Here is a 19,541-nt window from a genome sequence, read left to right as displayed (position 1 = left end):
CATGTGACAGAGTACCTTGAATTTCAGTAGTTACAAAAATATATGTGGACTATTTGACTGAATAATGGTCAGATTTCTACATGTAGTTTTTAACATCAATAATCTCAAAGCAAAGCAAGAGCATCACTGCATTTAAGGCATAGCTAAAAGGAGACTCACTTGACAGCTCACATCCATTCCTGCTTCCAGCAGCACCTGTACCACGGCTTTGTGACCGTTGCGTGCTGCGAGGTGGAGAGGCGTGTGCTTTCGAGTGTTGCAGCTCATTAAGTTAGGGTGTGCACTGATGATCATTTTGACCACTCTAAGCCGTCCATAGAGTGCCGCCAGGTCCAAGGGTGTTTCTAGCTTGCTGTTCCTGATTGTAGGATCAGTGAGCTCTTCTAGGAGAACGGCAACTACTTCTGAGTGTCCATATTGAGCTGCACAGTGTAGAGCAGTTTCATTTTCATTATTCTGTTTAAGAAAAAGATACAAAAATGCAAGTTTTCATAAATTCCATTAGTTATCAAAATCCGAACAGGGTAAGTTAACACTGACATGCTTCAAGAATGTAAGTTTAAGATTTATCTATCTTAATATGTACGCTTGATTGAATTTTAGATTTGATTAATGCATCTATCACTTCTTGCATCCAAAATATCACATTTTATTATGATCACTTTCATAGGGAAAATCAAAATTTTTTCCTATATTACATATTCCAATTCAATTTCCAAGAATGATAAATGACTTAGTCATGTTAGTTAGTGGCCCTGCTGGGCCTGGATGATCAGTGCTATCTGTACACCCCGCCTCCCTGACATTGGTTAGTGGGAGAGATTAATAACAATTATAACATATTTCTAAAAGTCTAGCTTTCCAAAAGATAGTTAAGGTGATACACTCTTGATAATGATAAACTTACAAATTAAATTTCATTTCCTTTTCCGTGTAAGTACAAGTCACTGCTTCTTTCTTTTGCAAAGAGAATGAAGAAATGCTGACACTAAGATATGATAGTATTTTTTCAAAACATAATTATGAATTGGTAGGCAGACCTAGACCCATTTCCAGACAAGTTACCAGGACTATCACAGTACTATAAGTAGAGGGGGTCATGTAATTATTTCTGTTGAAAATCAATAAAACTTCCCTAATAATTTAGCAGAATCAAAAATGTTAACACAGAGAAAACTGAAACAACTGCAAGGCAGATGGACCCCTGGGACCATTCAAGTAGATGGTGTAGGTAGACGGGGTTATGCGTATTCACGAGGTGGAAGATTCAGTCAAGAGAAATGTGAACAAGAAATTTTAGTAAAAAGAATACAATACTAAACGTGGGGTCTGCAGAGAAAAGGGGGACTGTCATCATCAGAGTCATCAGCATAGCTAATGCAATGTACCAGACACAGTTGCATTCCATATATGTTTATTCATTTAATCCTCACAACAACACGATGACTAAACATCATCCCTGTATTTAGATGGAGAAACTGAGGTACTGAGTAGTTGAATAACTAGCCTTCAATCATACAGCCTCTTAGGATGGGTCCAGGGTATGAAGCCATGTAGTCTAGACCCAAGGTCAGTGTTTGTAATCATCGTATCAACTGCCCTCCACAATACCAAATACAACTACTACCATTTGAAGAACACCTAAAAATTTATATACATTTTCTCATTTAATTCTTACAACAACCCTACAAAATTGGTATTATTATCTCCATTTCATGGATGAGGAAACTAATATACAAAAAGGCTACATTCACATGCCCAGACAGAGTCAGGATTTTTTGGAACCTATGTCTGTCAAAATCCAAAACCTATGTACACTCTTTCCACCATAGCATCCTGCCCCCCATTGGTTGCTATATTGTCAAAGATCAAGAGAAGGAAACTAGGGATCTGAAGGCAGACTTTCTAGAGATGGCACCCGGATGAATACCAACCAAGTTGGAAAGGGAAGTAGCTGCTTTGATAGATGTTTTGACCATAACACAGGGACCAGGAGGGCACAAGCCCAAATAAATCATAATATTCCTGAAAGTAACACAGCCTTGATCTGAATGGTAGAAGAAAGTAAAAAATTGACAGCCTAGGAGGAAGACTTGAAAACTTAAAAAGGAGAATGGCAAGAAAAATAAATAAATTTTAAAAAGTCTTACAACTTTACCTTTCAAGTAAATATCAGGAAAGAGCATTTGAAGGCCAAACCCAGAAGAAAATCCCACTCCTTGGAGACAGTCAACAAAGAGTTAAGATCTGATAGAAGGGAAATCTAGTTAGAGGTATTGTTTGTTTGATCATTTGTGGATGGCCACTCTTGTACTTGATTTGAATGGTTTATGATAGGCTACTTCCTCACAGAGACTGGTGCATATAGTGTCAGACTCCCAGTTTTCTTATTTGGCTAAGTTTTATAATTCTAACAGGAAATCAGTCTTATTACCTTATACCCTGAAAATAGGATATAATAATATGCTGCCTGGCCAAACCAAATTTCCTCTTGGTCTGAAAGAGATTCAATCTCTTTTTCAAAATATGGTACCTCTCTGAGAAAAGAGAAAGGCTAATTATAAAGTAATGATTCCTCAAAGGCCTCTCTACATTTCCAGGGCCCCTAGCCTAAAAAATTATAAAAGCAAAATTGAAACTTTTCCTAATAACACCAATTAGGACTGTCCAGACTCAAGAAAAATTATTTCAGTCATTTGAAACCTACCCAAGAGAAAATGTTCACAGATTTTATCCATGATCAGCACATAAAGTAGAGACCACAAACATAGCATCCTGACAAAAGGCATGACTGCATACTTCTGTCCACATTCACTATTGGTCTTTTAAAAACCCTAATTTAAAATAAAAAGCCTGTGATGAAGAACTGATTAATAACTGCTAGTCTGTCCACCCAGAACATTCTTAAAGGTTTTGGATTCCTTCTTTATTACCAAACCGTTATTCTCCGAAAAATTAGGACACTTCCAGACAATGGCTGGCAGAACAACACTGGATTGCAAAAGCTATTTACCAAAAGATCTTGCTTCAAAGTAAAAGTGATGGAAACTAACATTAGTTGGGTTCAAGTTTTGGTGAATGGCAAAGGCACTGTAATTATGAGATAAGGCTTCTCTGGCTTTTTGCCCTAATGCTAAAAGAAAGAAAAAAAGAGGAACAGAAGTTGAAAGAGGGAAAAAGATGAATGTCCAGAGAAACATAAATTCAAAACATAAGCAACATTAGAAGAAAGGAAATAATAAGTCAGTTGATAAAATATAGGAAGAATGTGGCAATTAATAAAAATCATAACGAGGGTACAGAGTTCACTTAGTTTTTCAAAATTATGTCATCCTAAACTGACTACTAATTCTAGGGCACTACGGAATGGTGACCAGAGCCTAGGTTGAAGTGCTAACATGCCACTTACTATCAACAGTAAATCACTCAATCTCTCTGAAACTAACTTCCCTTGTCTGTGAAACGAAAGTACTGCCTTCTCTATAAACCTTGCAGTATAGTTTATAAATCACAAGAGATAACATATAGCAAAATGCTTTATAAGCCTTAAAGTGATATTCAAATATAAGATAGAATTACTTTTCAAAGAAAGCCGTAGTAGAAACCAAAGATAACTTCCAGAAATCAGGAAGACTGATGCATAATTTTATCATCCTAACATAGTGCATAATTGATTAAGAGCTTGGGTTTTGGATGAGAAAAACCTGGGTTCAAATAATGGCAGCATCGCTTTAATAGCTGTGATATTTTGGGCAAGTTAAATGGTATCTCTAAGGCTGTTTACTCATATATAAAACAGAAATGATAATACCTCTCTTATCGGGCTTCTGTAGGGCCTAGTAAGATAATGTATATAAAGGCCTTTGCACAATGCTGGCCTATGGTAAACACCCATAGGTGGTAGCATTTAGGATGAGGTTACCAATGTGCTACTGTGGACGGCTCTGGAGTCAAGAGACATTGTTTAAGGACTAGTTTTAGTCATTCAGGAACATGTGGCCTTATACAAGTTATTTAGTGTGTCTGAGCCTGATTTTTCATCTATAAAATGGGAGTGATAAAAACACTTCAGAGGATTATTGTGAGAGTTAAATAACATATTGCAGTAAGAGTACTTAGCACAGTATCTTTCTTATCATGTCTCAATAATTGTTAATTACTATTTTTCTTCCTTTCCTCTCTTGTTAAAACACATATGGGTTTATAAATAACTAAAGCATTTCTAACCCACTGGGGGTGGGGAGAAAGTTAAAATCAAAAGTTACTTATGAAAATAAAATTCCTACATCAGAAATGTTGGAGAAATTATGCTATCTAAGAGACTATGTCAGCAGTAAAAGAGCATGCACATAATAACACGTAAACAAAAAAATACTAAAAACACGGCATGAAAAAAACTCAAGAAACTTAAAACTTGTTGCAAATAAACATCACAACACAAAGCAATAGAAGTGAAAAAAGAACTCTGAATTCTAATCTCCTTAAACATTCTGTTTGTATTTTAATGCTCAGGCCAACATCACAGAAAACAATTGTTTCTCTTTAAAATGTGCCATTAAGTTACATGCCATTTAAAATCTTAAGCTTTCAAATATAAATGAATTCTATTTATTTATCTTATTTCCATGCCATTTAAACAAAAATATTTTGCTTTTAAAGGCTAACATCCTCTTGTTTAACCTTGGATTGCTTACATTTTTAATATTTCAGGTTTGCTTTGCAACATTACAGACAGTTTTAAGAATAACCACCAGATGGCTCATTCCATAAAGGATTTATGGTTTGGATTTCTGAGGAGCAGAAGAGCATTCTCATAAATTTCCTTTTAAAATTATATGAGAATAAAGATAGCCACATCAATCTTTTTAAAAAGACTGAATTTATGAGTATATTCTCATAAAAATATTCTGCATTTTTTTTGTAAACTGTAAGCACAAGAATTTTTATTGTGATTAGTAGTAATTATACATTTTCAATTAGTAAAATGTTTTTTCCTGATTAGTCCTTTCAATAGCTGCATTTTGTTGAAATTACTTTTCTCTTCCCTTCTCTGTTTACAACTGTTACTTTTTATTCTTTAGTCTGACTTTCAGTCAAAGGCCTGCAAAGTCTCTAACCATATAAACAATATGCTAATTGTACTTTATTAGCCGTGCTTGCCCTGGAGTAACATACTCGCATTGATATTGGACAACTGCCAACCTACAGCTTAATGCCATGGCTGTAATCCAATTGTTGGACTGCTTGCTGTTTTTCAAATATAGTTTTACAAAATGGAAACAGCAGGGGGCATACAGAGCTCAAGATGTTTGTCATCATGCTGTATTAGGGGACCATATTTTACTTCCTGGAATCTGTGGTTTACTCATTTAGAATAACTCAATGATTCCTTTTTTTAAATATTTTTAAAATATTTCCTTTATGTATAATATTGGATAAGACACGTCATGTTTAACTTGTATTTATAAAGATTTTGACTTTATCTTTCCCTACATACGGCTGCTAGATTTTACTCTACTTAACCTTGACATATGCAGGTAACCAGCAAAGCTGTATCCTGCATTTTGATTCACAACACTGCACTTATTGTGAAAGTGCTATGTAAATAGTAAAGCATCATGCAAATCATAGCTATCATTATTGTTTTAGCATCTAAATTTTTATTAAGAAAAACTCTAATTCACATTACAAATGTAGATTCTGTTCTATCTTTAAATATTCAGCAATCAAAATTAATACTTTATAATGCAGGCAAAATATTACCATCAATCCCCGTATGAAGGAGTTTCTTGTTAACAAAATAGCTTTACAAATGCCCCAACTTAGTGCCAGTGCATCATATCCAATACTACAGAATTTTTCAAATTTCTCCATTAGGAAATTCAGCAGCAAAAATGTCTTTATCAGGGTAAAGATTAAAATAATCAATTGTTTAGTGTGGCTTTGCTTTCACAAAACTCTAGAAAAATTGTGACATGAGCAAATATTTGACAGGGCACCTGTTCATTGACTCTGGAATGCGATGGTCCGTGATGAATAAGAATCTTCACAATTTCCACATCTCCTTTCCAAGCAGCCAGGTGAATAGGAAAATAACCTTTGTTGTCTGCTACATTTGTTGATGCCTCATATTGAAGTAGTTTAAGAACTATGTCCCTAGGAAAGAAGAAAAAAGAAAAGAAAAAAAAAGCAGAACACAACAGAAAAGAAAATAAGGAAACAACAAAGATTTTATTAAACAAATAATTATGAAAAAAATACCAGGTGCTGGCTAGCAATTTCAGAGTAATCATCCAAATTACTAAGGCAAAATTGGGTTTATGAGTTTACCTATTCAAAATTTTGCTCTCTGCTTACCTGGAAAACAAACACCACCAGAAAGGTGGGGACAGAGGTGGCAATGCGGGCATGGGTGGAGAACAGTAACTAACCAATGAAACTACTTAAAAGAATTCACTTGAGAAAAATTTATCTTCTTTCATTAACAGAAAGATTAAAGAAAAAATAAATTAAAAGAATGCCTCCTCCCATTGTTGAAAGGAAGATATCTTTCCAGATAGCCCATTTCTGAGACTTAGTGAAAAGGAAAAGTTGAGGTTAAAAGCTAGCTCCCTATTTACCAAAAAAAAAAAAAAAAAAAAAAAAAAAAAAATTATCATACTACAAAGAGACATTTAGGGATTTTATATGTCATTCCTGTAGAAAACTGGAGTAAAGGAGTGAAGATGCATATAAAAGAGAAAACAGAAAAGCAGAAGGCCCAGTAGGTAAGGGACTCTGACAAGCTAGCTGGAGAATAAGCTCAGGGTTGAAAAAAGTGTAATAACTTTTGAGCTATGGCACACAACATACTTTGAAACTGTGTTCTTCTTACTTCTGTTTTCCCTTACCTTTCTCCTCCAAACCTAAGAAATGATTTCAGGAGGGAAATTCATTCAAGAAGACAAGTTCCACACTGACACAATTCCAACACATTTTCAATATATCCTACCTATAAGATTTTGTACTCAATCCCCACAAGGTTTTCAAAATAAAAAACATGAACTGCAATACTGAACCTCAGGAGGAATTAATCAATAGTTACTAGCACATATTATATTGAACTTTATATCAAACAATCGAAGACAGTAATTCTAAACAAAAAAAAAATTTTCATTTGGATGCATTTAAAAAAGAAATTCTATTAACTCATTAAACAAAATCCTAGGCAGACAGATATACAGATTACAGATACATACCTACTTACATACATACATATATACATGCATACTTAAAATTACAACATATTCAAAATTGATTATTATATATAACACATTACAATGGGGAGGGTAAATTTAACAGGAAGGGCTAAATTTAAATATTATATCAAATCAGACACTAAATGGAAGTAATAAATGAGAAAAGTTGTAGGGAGTTAGAACTCCGATAGCCCAGAAAAAAAAATAGATAACACAAATGATACAGCACAAAACTAAAATAAATGGGAAAAGACATTGCCCAGAATGTAGCACAAACTAAAAATAATGACCTTATTTGATAAATGATAAATGCTAAGAAATCAAGATGAAAGAACTGAGAAGGTGTTATAGAAATATTCAGAAAGATCCAAGAAGTCCTAAATTTTCTAATGATAAAATTTCAGAGATATAAGAATAAATCTCATTTTATAATCACTGTCTAAAAACTCCAATGTTACTTTATAAGATCTGAAATTAGGAGATTTGGATTTGAGTCCCAGCTCTGAAATCTACTTTGTGGCCTTGGAGAAGTTATTTAGCCTCATTTTTCTCTTCTATAGAGGATGCTTGATAATAATAATGTCTACTACCCAAGATTGTTAAGAGAATTAAATGAAATCATACAAGAAAAGCCACTCAACAAATAATAAGACACTATGCAAATATTAGTACTTGCAGTAAGTAAAAATAAAATCCTTCATAAGTAAAACTGCTTCCAACAAAACATCTTTGAAAAACAGAAACTGAAAATCAAAGGAAACTTGAAGATTTCTAAGAACTTGAAAATTCTCAGACTTTTCCCCACCTGTCTTCCATGTTAGACTTGGTGTATAGGGTCTGTATAGAACCAGAAGATCGAGTTAAAGTGCCAACCCTTACTACTCTACAACTTACTAACTTGGTTACCTTCGGCAAATCAAATAACCTCAAAAAAAAGTTTAGAGATTACATCTTAATGTGGTGTGAATTAAATGAAAAACAGATATGATAACCTTTTTATGATGGTAAAATTACATAAAATCAAGAGATATTCTCAAGGCAGGCTGTTGCAAAGTTGAATAATTCTAGTGACTTGTCTATCTGAAAAATTTCTTGCATGCATGGTCAAATTAAATATCTGGATCAAAACAGTAGAATTCAGCATATCCCCACAGAGCCCTATTCAAATTCACATGTCAGAGAAAGACAACTGCGAGAAGTGTTTCAATTTCACTTCTCAATGTCTAAGCAAACAAAAACAAATTCTGAAACTTCTCCTATAAAGTATTTTCTTTCAAAGGTTAAAGACAAAAGACTGTTAGGATCATCAATCCTATTTCCTTTTACTCCCACTCAAACCACAGAATTTCATTTGTTCTTCAGCTCAATCTTTGCTGACATTTTCAAATAATGTATGTGCTATGCATTCATGCTTTATTACCAGGAAGATTTATCACACAGTGAAAAAATGCATATTTTACAAATTGACTAACTTACTGATCACTTATATTAGGTAAGATTACCACCAACTAACATGTAAATCAGAATCAATAATCTGCAAATTTATGAAATTACCTTTGGTGAACACTAAGATACCAATATCTAAATACTATTATTTTTATTTAAGTTGAGCTTCACATCTTATTAAGACTTCTGAAAATGGCGGGACTCAAGATTTCTATTGTGAAATTCAAACACATGTATGAAAGATAAGGTGCCTGTCACAAACTGTCATTAATCTTTCATACGATGTAATCCACATATATCAAAAGTAATATGTTTACACAGGCCTTTTTCATTCAAGTTCATTAAAATTAAATTTCAAAAAACAAGCAAGGAGAGATGGTGGCACAGAGAGGACTGGAAGCCCGTTTGTCCCCCTGGAACAACTAATAAACAATCAGAACAACTAGTAAATAATCTGGAATAACTGTGGGGGGACAAATGTGACTGTCCACTCATCATACCAACCTGAATTGAGAGGAATGCCTGAGAATGCAGCATAAAACCTGTAAGTAAAACCTGCAGATCCAAGCCAGGAACCCCTTCTCCTCACAGTCCAAACTGCAAAGCCTCATGGTACTAGAGAGCAGCTCTCTCCGAGCAAGGGAATATAGCTCAGCTGAGCTCCAACTGGGGTTTTAATTAACAAACGTGCACTACTCAATACCAGCTATGAATCCCCAACAAGCAGAGGCTTTTAGTGATGACTGACCTTGGAGAGCCAGAGGATGGCCATGGACTGGCCCTGAAGGGGGCTTTCTGTCCCTTTTTTTTTGGCTCAGTGGAGAAAGTCTCAGCCATTTTCAGTTCCCAGCATTCTGACCCAGACAGGGGTGGAGATAGCACGGGAAGAGAGACTATTCAAATGTAAATTACCTCTCCATAGGGGGTATATTTTCCCTAAGAGGAAGAAGGTGGTGCCAAGCTCTACTACCTGTCTTCCATTCAAAACCAGACCCCAGAGCCTGGGGGAAAACAGCCATGGGCCACACCTCCTTACACCAGTCTGGAGCTACAGGTTGACAGGTGCCACATGCTGTTTGGAAAAGCCCAGTGACTTGAGGCCTCATAGGGTGTATCAATCTTCTAAGACACCCTCAGGGAAACTGGATATTATTCCCTCCTTCCAAGACCTGAGCCCATTCTGGTCTGGGAAAACCTGATTGGGGTAAACAAGGAAACCAGATGCCTGAACAACAGAAAACTACAACCTACACTAAGAAAAATGAAGTTATGGCCCAGTCAAAGGAACAAATTTACACTTCAACTAAGATATAGGAATTTAAACAACTAATGCTAAATCAATTCAAAAAGTTTAGGGAAGATATGGCAAAAGAGATGAAGCGTATAATGAAAAGACTGGGAGTACAGAAGGTAGAAATCAAAAGTTCAAAAAAACAACTGGCAGAATCTATGGAAATGAAAGGCAGAACACAAGAGATGATAGACACAATGGAGACATACACAGCAGATCTCAAGAGGCAGAAGAAGACATTCAGGAACTGGAGAACAGGGCACCTGAAAGCCTACACACAAAAGAACAGATAGAGAAAAGAATGGAAAAATATGAGCAACATCTCCAGGAACTTAAGGACAAAATGAAATGCAGGAATGTATGTGTCATTGGAGTCCCAGAAGGAGAAGAGAAGGGAAAAGGGGCAGAAGCAATAATAGAGGAAATAATCAATAAAAATTCCCCATCTCTTATGAAAGACATAAAATTACAGATCCAAGAAGCACAGCAAACCCCAAACAGAAGAGATCTGAATAGGCCTATGCCAAGACACTTAATAATCAGATTATCAAATGTCAAAGATAAATAGAGAATCCTGAAAGCAGCAAAAGAAAAGTGATCCATCACATACAAAGGAAGCTTGATAAGACCATGTGTGGATTTCTCAATAGAAACCGTGGAGGCAACAAGGAAGTGGTGTGATATATTTAAGATACTGAAAGAGAAAAACCCCCAACCAAGAATCCTATATCTGATAAAACTGTCCTTCAAATACGAGGGAGAGCTTAAAATATTCTCTGACAGACAATGACAGAGTTTGTGAAATAGATACCTGCTGTACAGGAATCACTAAAGGAAGCATTGCAGACAGAAAGGAAAAGACAGAAGTGAGAGGTTTGGAAAACAATTTCGGGAGATAGTAGCACAGCAGTGTAAGTAAACTGAACAAAGTTGACTATAAGTGTGGTTGAAAGAGGAAGATTAGAAGGATGTGGGACACCAGAAAGAAAGAAGAAAGATAAAGACTGGGACTGTATAACTCAGTGAAACCTAGGGTGTTCAACGAGTGTAATAAAAGGTACAAATATGTTTTTACATGTGGTAGAACAAAGGAATGTCAGCATTGCAAGGTGTTAAAAATAGGGTGGGATGGGGGAATACAATCAATGCAAACTAGAGACTATAACAGAAACATTGTATTATGCTTTCTTTAATATAACAAAGGCAATATACCAAAGCTAAATGATATGGGGGGTGGGGGGGCATAGGGGGAGAGTATGGGTCTCTTGGCATTGGTGATGTTGTCTGACTCTTTATTCTACTTTAGTTTAATGTTATCTTTCCTTTTGTTGCTTTCTAGCTGTCATGTTTTTTTTCTCTCTCTCTTTTCTTTTGTCTCTCTAACTTCTTTGACTCTCCTTCTTTGTGGAAGAAATGGGGATGTCCCTATATAGATAGTGGCAATGGTGCTAAATACATAAATACATGACTATACAGGGAACCAACAATTGTTTACTTAGGACAGAATGTATGGTGTATGAACAAAACTGTCTTAAAAAAATAGGTTGATGAAGAAACCTTTAGGGCACTATATTGAGTGAAATCAGACAGACACATAAGGACAAATATTGCAGGGCCTCACTGATATGAACTAACTAGAATATGTAAACTCATAGACATGAAATATAAGTTACCAGGATATAAAACAAGGCTAAAGAATGGGGAGCGGTTGCTTACTATGAGCAGAATTTCAACTAGGGTGAACTCAAACTTTTGGAAATGGACAGAGGTGACGGTAGCACTTTGTGAGAATAACTAACAGTGCTGAATGGTATGTGAAGGTGGTGGAAAGGGGAAGCTCAGAGTCATGTATATCACCAGAAGGAAAGCTGGAGTTTAAAAGATGGCAATGTATAAAACAGTGAATCTTGTGTTGGACAGTGCCCTTGATTAACTGTACAAATATTAGAAATCCATCTCATGAACTAGAACAAGTGTATGACACTATACTAGAAGGTAATAATAGAGGGGCATATAGGAAAAAAACACATACCTATTGCAAACTATATACTACAGTTAGTAGTATTTTAACACTCTTTCATCAATAGTGACAAACGTACTATAGCAAAACTGTGACTCAATAATGGAAGGGGGTGGTTGGGGTATCGGAGGATTGGAGTTTCCTTTTTTTGTCTTTATTTCTTTTCTGGAGTAATGAAAATGTTCTAAAAATTGAAAAAAAAATTAACTGTAGTGATGGATGCACAGCTGTATGATGGTATCATGGGCAAATTGATTGTATACTTTGGATCTTTGGAAAGTTGTATGATATGTGAACAATCTCAATAAAAATAAAAAATAAATTAAATTAAATTAAATTTCAAGTACTTCCTCTAATATCTAAAATAAGAGTATTTAACACTAGAATCCTACCAACTCAGTATTATTATTTTTTATTTAATTGTGTCTTATATCTGATTCACAGGTATTGACAAATGAACATGCTGGATGAACTTGGTTATCTGTCATGAAATATTGCTATTTTGTTGACCAATGTTTGCAGAACAGCAAGCAGCAAAATAATCCCTACTTCTCAAACATAACTTTATGTTATATTGGAAAAGGAACATTTTTATATCCAGCATATACTAAATAAGAAAAGCGGTTGATGGGATCACAGGAAGAATAATTCCATTTCACAGGAGCAAAGCCAAATATCAAATTACAATTAATAACAATTCAATTTAAGTAACTGTATTATTTTACAACCCAAGGCTAATATATGTAAGTGCATGTAAAAATAAGGAATTCTAAAAGTATTGACCTTTGCTACTCTTTAATTTGCATTCATTTTATGATCAATACATACTTCTGACTATTATAAAAAATGTCTTTGAAAAGCTTAAAATGTGTTCCAAGGAAAATTAAATTGGGAAGATTCAATATTTAAATTCCTTTACCTCAACAAGATTCTCTGTAATTAAGTTGTAATTGAAGATTTTTCTTGTTTTATTGCATCCTCCCTTACTTGATAGTAGTTCAAAGAACTAAAATAGATGTAAACCATCCTCATATGGGTAGAGAATTAGCAAACTAATGAAAATTGTCAAATTCAATAACCCTTTTTTATTTCAGATTTTCTTGAAGCTTTTACTTCTCTTTAATGGGAAAAAAGTTACAAATGTGTTTCGAGCTGGTCAAAAGATTTTAGAACAATACTTTGCATTTTCTAACTGAAGCTTCCTTATATACTCAATTAACTCTTATAGATTTCCAGATTACAGAGGGAATACAGGCAAATTTTAACCAGTTAATATAATTATCCAGAAAGAAGCAATCAAACCAAAGCTATTTCTAGGTTACTCAAAGTGTAACTATATGGACAAGATTATATGAATCTTTCATTAGAAAGCCTAAGAAAAAGCAAATCAAAAGTATAGAGAGCTCACTATCTGGATTCAAGATCCAATTTTATATACAATTTGGATTATAGAAAGTGGGGTCTTAGATTCAAGCACTATTTAAAGAGTAAGAAGCAAGAATAGAAAATAATTTTAATCCCACACATATCAACGAATATGCATATTTCAAAGTATATTGTCAATTTAGTGCTGACATCTTTCTAAACAGCATACAAGAATCACAATATACCCAATATAATTTTATAAGACTTAAAAAAAAAGGGAGCAATTTGCTAAGTAGAGAAAGAGAATTAAAATTATATGTATACACAGGTTCAGTGAAGCTTTACAGAGAAAAGATAAGATTTTTTTTTTTTAAAAAAAAGGAGACAAGAAAGAAGTCAGAAAGGAAGGTTTAAAGAATAAAACAAAGGAAATAAGGAAGAAGAAGGGAGGGAAGAAAAAAAGGAAAGGAGGGAAAGAAAGAGGAGAGAGGGAAGGAAGAAACACCAACTGCCATTCAGAAGAGAATTAAGGGATTCAAATTTGTAGCAGACACATGAGAGAAACAATAAAACCTACATATTTTAAAAAAGAAAAACAGACCCAGAAACCAAGGTCTCTAGCCTATTTATTGAAATAATTTATCTGCAATCATTGTCAGTGGATTTGGTTCAAGTGAACTTTTTTTTACCCTGTCACATGAAGGTAATAATTTTCTAATCCTTAATTATAAATGACGTGGGAAATCACCAATAGAATACATTTTCTATTGTGTCCTAATTTGGCTAGGTGGAGAGGAAATGCTCACTATGAAAACTTTATTTCAGGTAAAAATTCTGCTCCATTTATGGATTAACTAGCATTGATAAACAAGGCTCTCAACAAAGCATAAAAAATAAGAGGAAACAGGTTTAACTAGTAGTATAAAGGCCTTAGATTAGATTTTTGGGGTAGGGAAAAAACCTGTTCTCAAAGCAAAAGAATAATGTTCCTGTAACATTACTTCCAGCCCTATGATACCATTAACCTTAGCCTTGAAATCATAATGTTTGTGGAAAAAATATAGAGCAGATGGCTACAACAACAGCAGCAACAAACAAGGAAGTGATGGGTTTCTGTGCTGAATACTAAGGCTTCTTGGGAAGAATATAACATAATCAATTATTAATTGTCTACACTAAGTGAGAATAGCAAAGGCAAGAAAAAAACACCATCCCTCTCTACCTCTGAGATATATTCTATGACACTTTTTTCTCTTTCAAATATCTTTTCATAAGCAAACATTAAAGTCAGTATTCCCAGGGAGCATATTACTTAATGATAAGGGGAGGCAATCCAGAAATACATAATGTGATAAGAGAAAAGTCAGTAGGAATTCAAGAAACCGCTGTGCATACAGCCACAAATAGGAGAGAATGTAGAGTATTGGAACTAGACTACTTAGGCTCTAGACTTAGCCCCACTCTAATATCTGAGTGGTCATTATGTTTCTCCATCTATGAAATAAAGGAGGTGAGGGGAGGTACATAGAATAAATGATCTCTAATTGTAAACAACTCTGAGTAATTTCAGACATGCAAAATCAGGAACTCATAATCCACATGAAAATTCAAATTTTGAAACTGAGCATCACAGGACATAATTGAGCTACAAATAATACCAAAACAGTGTATCTTAAATGTTATAATTAGAAAGAATGGCGAACATCCAGTCAATATATGCAATAAGATGAATGAAGCCTAAAGAGATTAATTAAATTGTTCCAGGTCACACAATTAGCAGAGATAGAATTAGAATCCTATTGCTTTTTTCCAATGTCTATATGTTGACACTGAGTGAAATCTTACCAATGTCAAAAAGAAAAGATAAATGAGACCTTCAAATAAAAGCAAGCAGAGATACATAATTCTTAGAGAATATCTGTAATAAAAGGGATGTTAAAGGATATATAACCAAATTCCGTCTCTTTTTGAAAATCTTAATGACTGCTATTAAATTCACTTAAAACATTTTCATTTTTTACATTGCCAATAGAAACTGAAAATTATGCATGGGCAACAGGGAAATGCTTCACTGAAAACCAGGGCAGAATATAAAAGAACGTTAATCAATTCTGGACAACATTATTCTAGAAGTGCTTACAATGCCAATCTGAGAAACAAGAAAAGTAGTATAGCTCAACAGGTCAGGCCCAAGATGTTCTGCCCATTAAATTTGATAGAGTTTATCTTCCCCATTGGAACTAAGAAATATAGTACAACCCTAAATCCACAGTTAAGATAGCCAAAGAAGCCAACAGTATTGTACACTTGGACTCATTTAATCTGGCTTCGCTCAAAGAAGATTAAATAATACTATTCTCCTTTGAAAGATTCAGGTGATAGGGAACTGGACAAGTTTCTTCCTCCACAAGACAGTCAAAAGACCTAGCAAATAAATAGTTCTAAATTGAATGGTATAAGGTAATATAGTATAGAATAGAAGTTAGATCAAAAGAAATGTAATTATCGACAGTTGCTGATGTGCTCACAGACATAGGGGACTGGTGGTTTGATGGGTTGAGCCCTCTACCACAGGACTTGCCCTTGGGAAGACTGTTGCTGCAAAGGAGAGACTAGGCCTGAGTAAGATTGTGCCTAAGAGTCTCCTCCTGAGTGCCTCTTTGTTGCTCAGATGTGGCCTCTCTCTCTCTAGCTAAGACAACGTGGCAGGTGAAATCACTGCCCTCCCCACTACGTGGGATCTGACACCAAGGGGAGTGAATCTCCCTGACAATATGGAATATGACTCCCAGGGAGGAATCTAGACCCGGAATCATGGGGTGGAGAACATCTTCTTGACCAAAAGGGAGATGTGAAAGGAAACGAAATAAGCTTCAGTGGCAGAGAGATTCCAAAAGGAGCCGAGAGGTCACTCTGGTGGGCACTCTTACGCACAATACAGACACACTTTCTAGGTTCTAATGAATTGGAATAGCTAGCAGTAAATACCTGAAACTATCAACTACAACCCAGAACCCTTGAATCCTGAAGATGATTGTATAAAAATGTAGCTTATGAGAGGTGACAACGGGACTGGGAAAGCCATATGGACCACACTCCCCTTTGTCCAGTGTATGGATGAATGAGTAGAAAAATGGGGGCAAAAAAAAAAGGCACCCAGTGTTCTTTTCTACTTTAATTGTTCTTTTTCACTTTAATTTTTATTCTTCTTATTTTTGTGTAAGTGGTAATGAAAATGTTCAAAAATTAATTTTGGTGATGAACACACAACTAGATAATGGTACCATGAACAGCTGAATGTATGCTTTGTATGACTGCATGGTATGTGAATGTATCTCAATAAAATTGAATTAAAAAAAAGAGAAATGGAATTAGAAAATTCTGATACTAAGAATCCAAACAACAAAACATAAAGTTCATAATATCTTATGTAATTAGGATGATTCTCCAAACAGAATGATATTGTTGGGTTTTTGCAGTATACTTCAAGAAAAAAATGCCATGGCAATAAATAATGACAATAAAAACAAATTTCTTGCAGTGAGAGCTTTACAGTCATAAAATGTGATCAAAATATCACTAAATCCCTTATGTCTCAATTTACAGAATAAAAGAAAAGTGAGGTCGGAAAACAAAAGGCAACTAGCATTTTTAAAGTAGTAATTACCCCAACAATAAAACTGAAGTGAAATTTAATGGAAGGAATTCTTTCTATCTCCCCCTTTCAAATAAGGAAGACTAACTTGGATCACTCAAGCAAAGGAAAAGCACTTATATTGAGAGATACATGAGGAGGGGCATTTTTCTGCTGGTGGGGGAGGACATAACATCTGAATCATTCATGGGATTCGTCACACTGAGGCTCTGTCACTAAATCATACCTAGCTGAAACACGGGAAATAAAGTACTAGTTTGGTGACACATTCTTTCACTCTTGAGCACTATCATATTCCTTGAAAGATAATTCCACAGTTAACAACTATTTAGAGTGAGAAGTTTAAAAGCAGAAAGATCATCATGGATGACAAAAAGAAAGCATTTTAGCTAAATTTGAATGATTTTGAAGAGGTCAGTATAAGTGCCCATGGCTTATAACAGCAGAAATCTAATAAGATTTCACTTCTAGTGAACATACCAAGTTGGATGAAAATAGGGACACACTAAAAAAGGGAGGGGGTTGTTACCAAGTGGTTTCATCCCATTCTCTCCCCAAAGCTACACATGACTAACACAGTTCTGTCACTTCCTCCATGCTCCCTGCAAGGTATTTGACTCTTTTCAAGCAAGACTCAGTTTATACCCACACACAACTATCCTCTGCAACCTTTCTACCGAGCTTAACTGGTCAGTGCTGCCACCTGGTGCCTCTTCAGATTCATCTAAACCCACTGGACTCATGGTGACATGAGACAGATATCGTCAGAAGTAAATAACTTCATCACAGGTAACTAAATACACAAGGATACCAGTCCAAATAATTGGCACTTACTTATGTCCATTTAAGGCTGCATGGTGTAAAGCAGTGTAACCCGAACTGTCTGTGCAGTTCACATTGGGGCCTCGCCAGATGCTGCAAATAAAGCACAAGCGCACAGTTAATGGTTGAGCAGAATCGTGCTTTGACAAACAAAAAGAAGCCTGATAGTGCCGCAGTCAGCAGCATGTTGCATATGAAAATTTAAGCCATGTAGAAAATGACTGTCATCTTTCACGCATTCCTCTCAGAATAATAACCTCATTTATCAGATCAAGGGAATTTGGTAGGGAATGTAACTACCTTCAGAAATTAATAGTTAATGTATGCCCATGGACATACATTAAAGTTTGGATCCCAAAACTCCCTATTACTTCCTATTATTATTTATATATTGGAAGCAATTCACATTCAGCTACTATATTCTACACCAAAGAATAAGGATTTATGAGACTCGTTCCTTCCCTTTTAACACATTCTGAGATGGCAATGCTTTGAAGTTATAAGATATTTTTGCACTACAGGAAGAATGTAAACTCTTCTTGCTGTTCTATTGCTACCAACAAAATTTAATTGATAATTCAACCTTAAAAGTGTAATTGATGATTTGGACTGTTATAAACTGAAAGATGATTCCAACAATTTTGCAGTTATTGTTGATTTTACTACACTACATATTCTGGAGATGACATGTAACTGTATAAAAGAGTCAATTTTTATCCTTCATCACTACAATTAAAGAAACTATTTTTAGTTTGGAAAAATCAGACATTGAAAGACACTTTCCCAAAAGTTGACCAAAAATGACTTTATCTGATGTTTATGATGATATTAAAGCTATCCAAGCTAATATCCAAAGGTAAACTAATTCATGTATTTACAAAATTTGTATTGTATACCAATTTATTTCACATATGAAGCTAGGCACTGAGAGCACAAAATCCTAAATCCAGGTCCTTTACAAGAACAAAAAAGAAGATAATTGAGGTACAGGGAATATACTGGGATCTCTGAGAAGAGAGTAACTAGCTAATTCCAGCTAAGAGATCACCACATGCTCGAAGTAAGTAGGACAATGAAAATCAGTAGAATGCACTGAGTCAAGAGTTAATTAAAAGGAAGACTCAATAAGGCACAGGGACTAAATGGAGGAAGGGAGAGGAAAAGAAAGTAGGGGTCTAGAATGACTCAGATTTCAAGGTTCAATGACTGGAAGGAAGATGATGGCCTTAAGATGGAAAATGGAGAAGAGGGGCAAATTTGCTGGGCACACAGTACAGATGAAGTGGAAAATGACTTCAGATGAAGTGGAAACAATGACATCAGGTTTGGAGACATTGAAGTTTAAGTATCTGGCATATTTACATAGATGTAAGGGATTTCCAGAAGGTTATATAAATACACAATAATTAAAAGCATGACTCTCAATTTAGACTGCTTGAGTTCAAAATTTGGCTTCATTACTTGCTGGAGGTATAGCCCTAGGTGATATATTTAACCTCTCTGAACTTAAATTCCTCATCTGTAAAATGGAGATGATAATAGTACTGCCTTACAGTGCTGTTGTGAGGATCAAATGAGTCAATATCTATAAATTCTTAGTGCAGTCTAGAACATAGTACCAACATGTACTAATGTGTTAGAACACATTTGAGCAAATTGTTAGAACAAAGTATTAAATAGAAGATAAAACCATGGGAGTGGCAG

At 35.0% G+C, this 19,541-nt stretch overlaps 1 protein-coding gene across 17 annotated transcripts in view; it reads right to left on the bottom strand.

The window, feature by feature from the left end:
- ANKS1B (ankyrin repeat and sterile alpha motif domain containing 1B) overlaps positions 1-19,541 on the bottom strand; it is a 1,210,519-nt gene that overhangs the window by 1,029,376 nt on the left and 161,602 nt on the right. For all 17 annotated transcript variants that reach the window (XM_037845547.1, XM_037845538.1, XM_037845540.1 and 14 more), the window contains exons 2-4: positions 17,850-17,930; positions 6,000-6,156; positions 160-456 (exon numbers count right to left, since the gene is read on the bottom strand). In XM_037845547.1, coding sequence (XP_037701475.1) covers positions 160-456; positions 6,000-6,156; positions 17,850-17,930 — 535 coding nt within the window. The remainder of the gene's footprint in view (positions 1-159; positions 457-5,999; positions 6,157-17,849; positions 17,931-19,541) is intronic.

The sequence above is a fragment of the Choloepus didactylus genome, chromosome 8 (assembly GCF_015220235.1).
Source record: "Choloepus didactylus isolate mChoDid1 chromosome 8, mChoDid1.pri, whole genome shotgun sequence".
Classification (NCBI taxonomy): Eukaryota; Metazoa; Chordata; class Mammalia; order Pilosa; family Megalonychidae; genus Choloepus; species Choloepus didactylus.
This window is presented reverse-complemented; position numbering and strand designations above follow the sequence as displayed.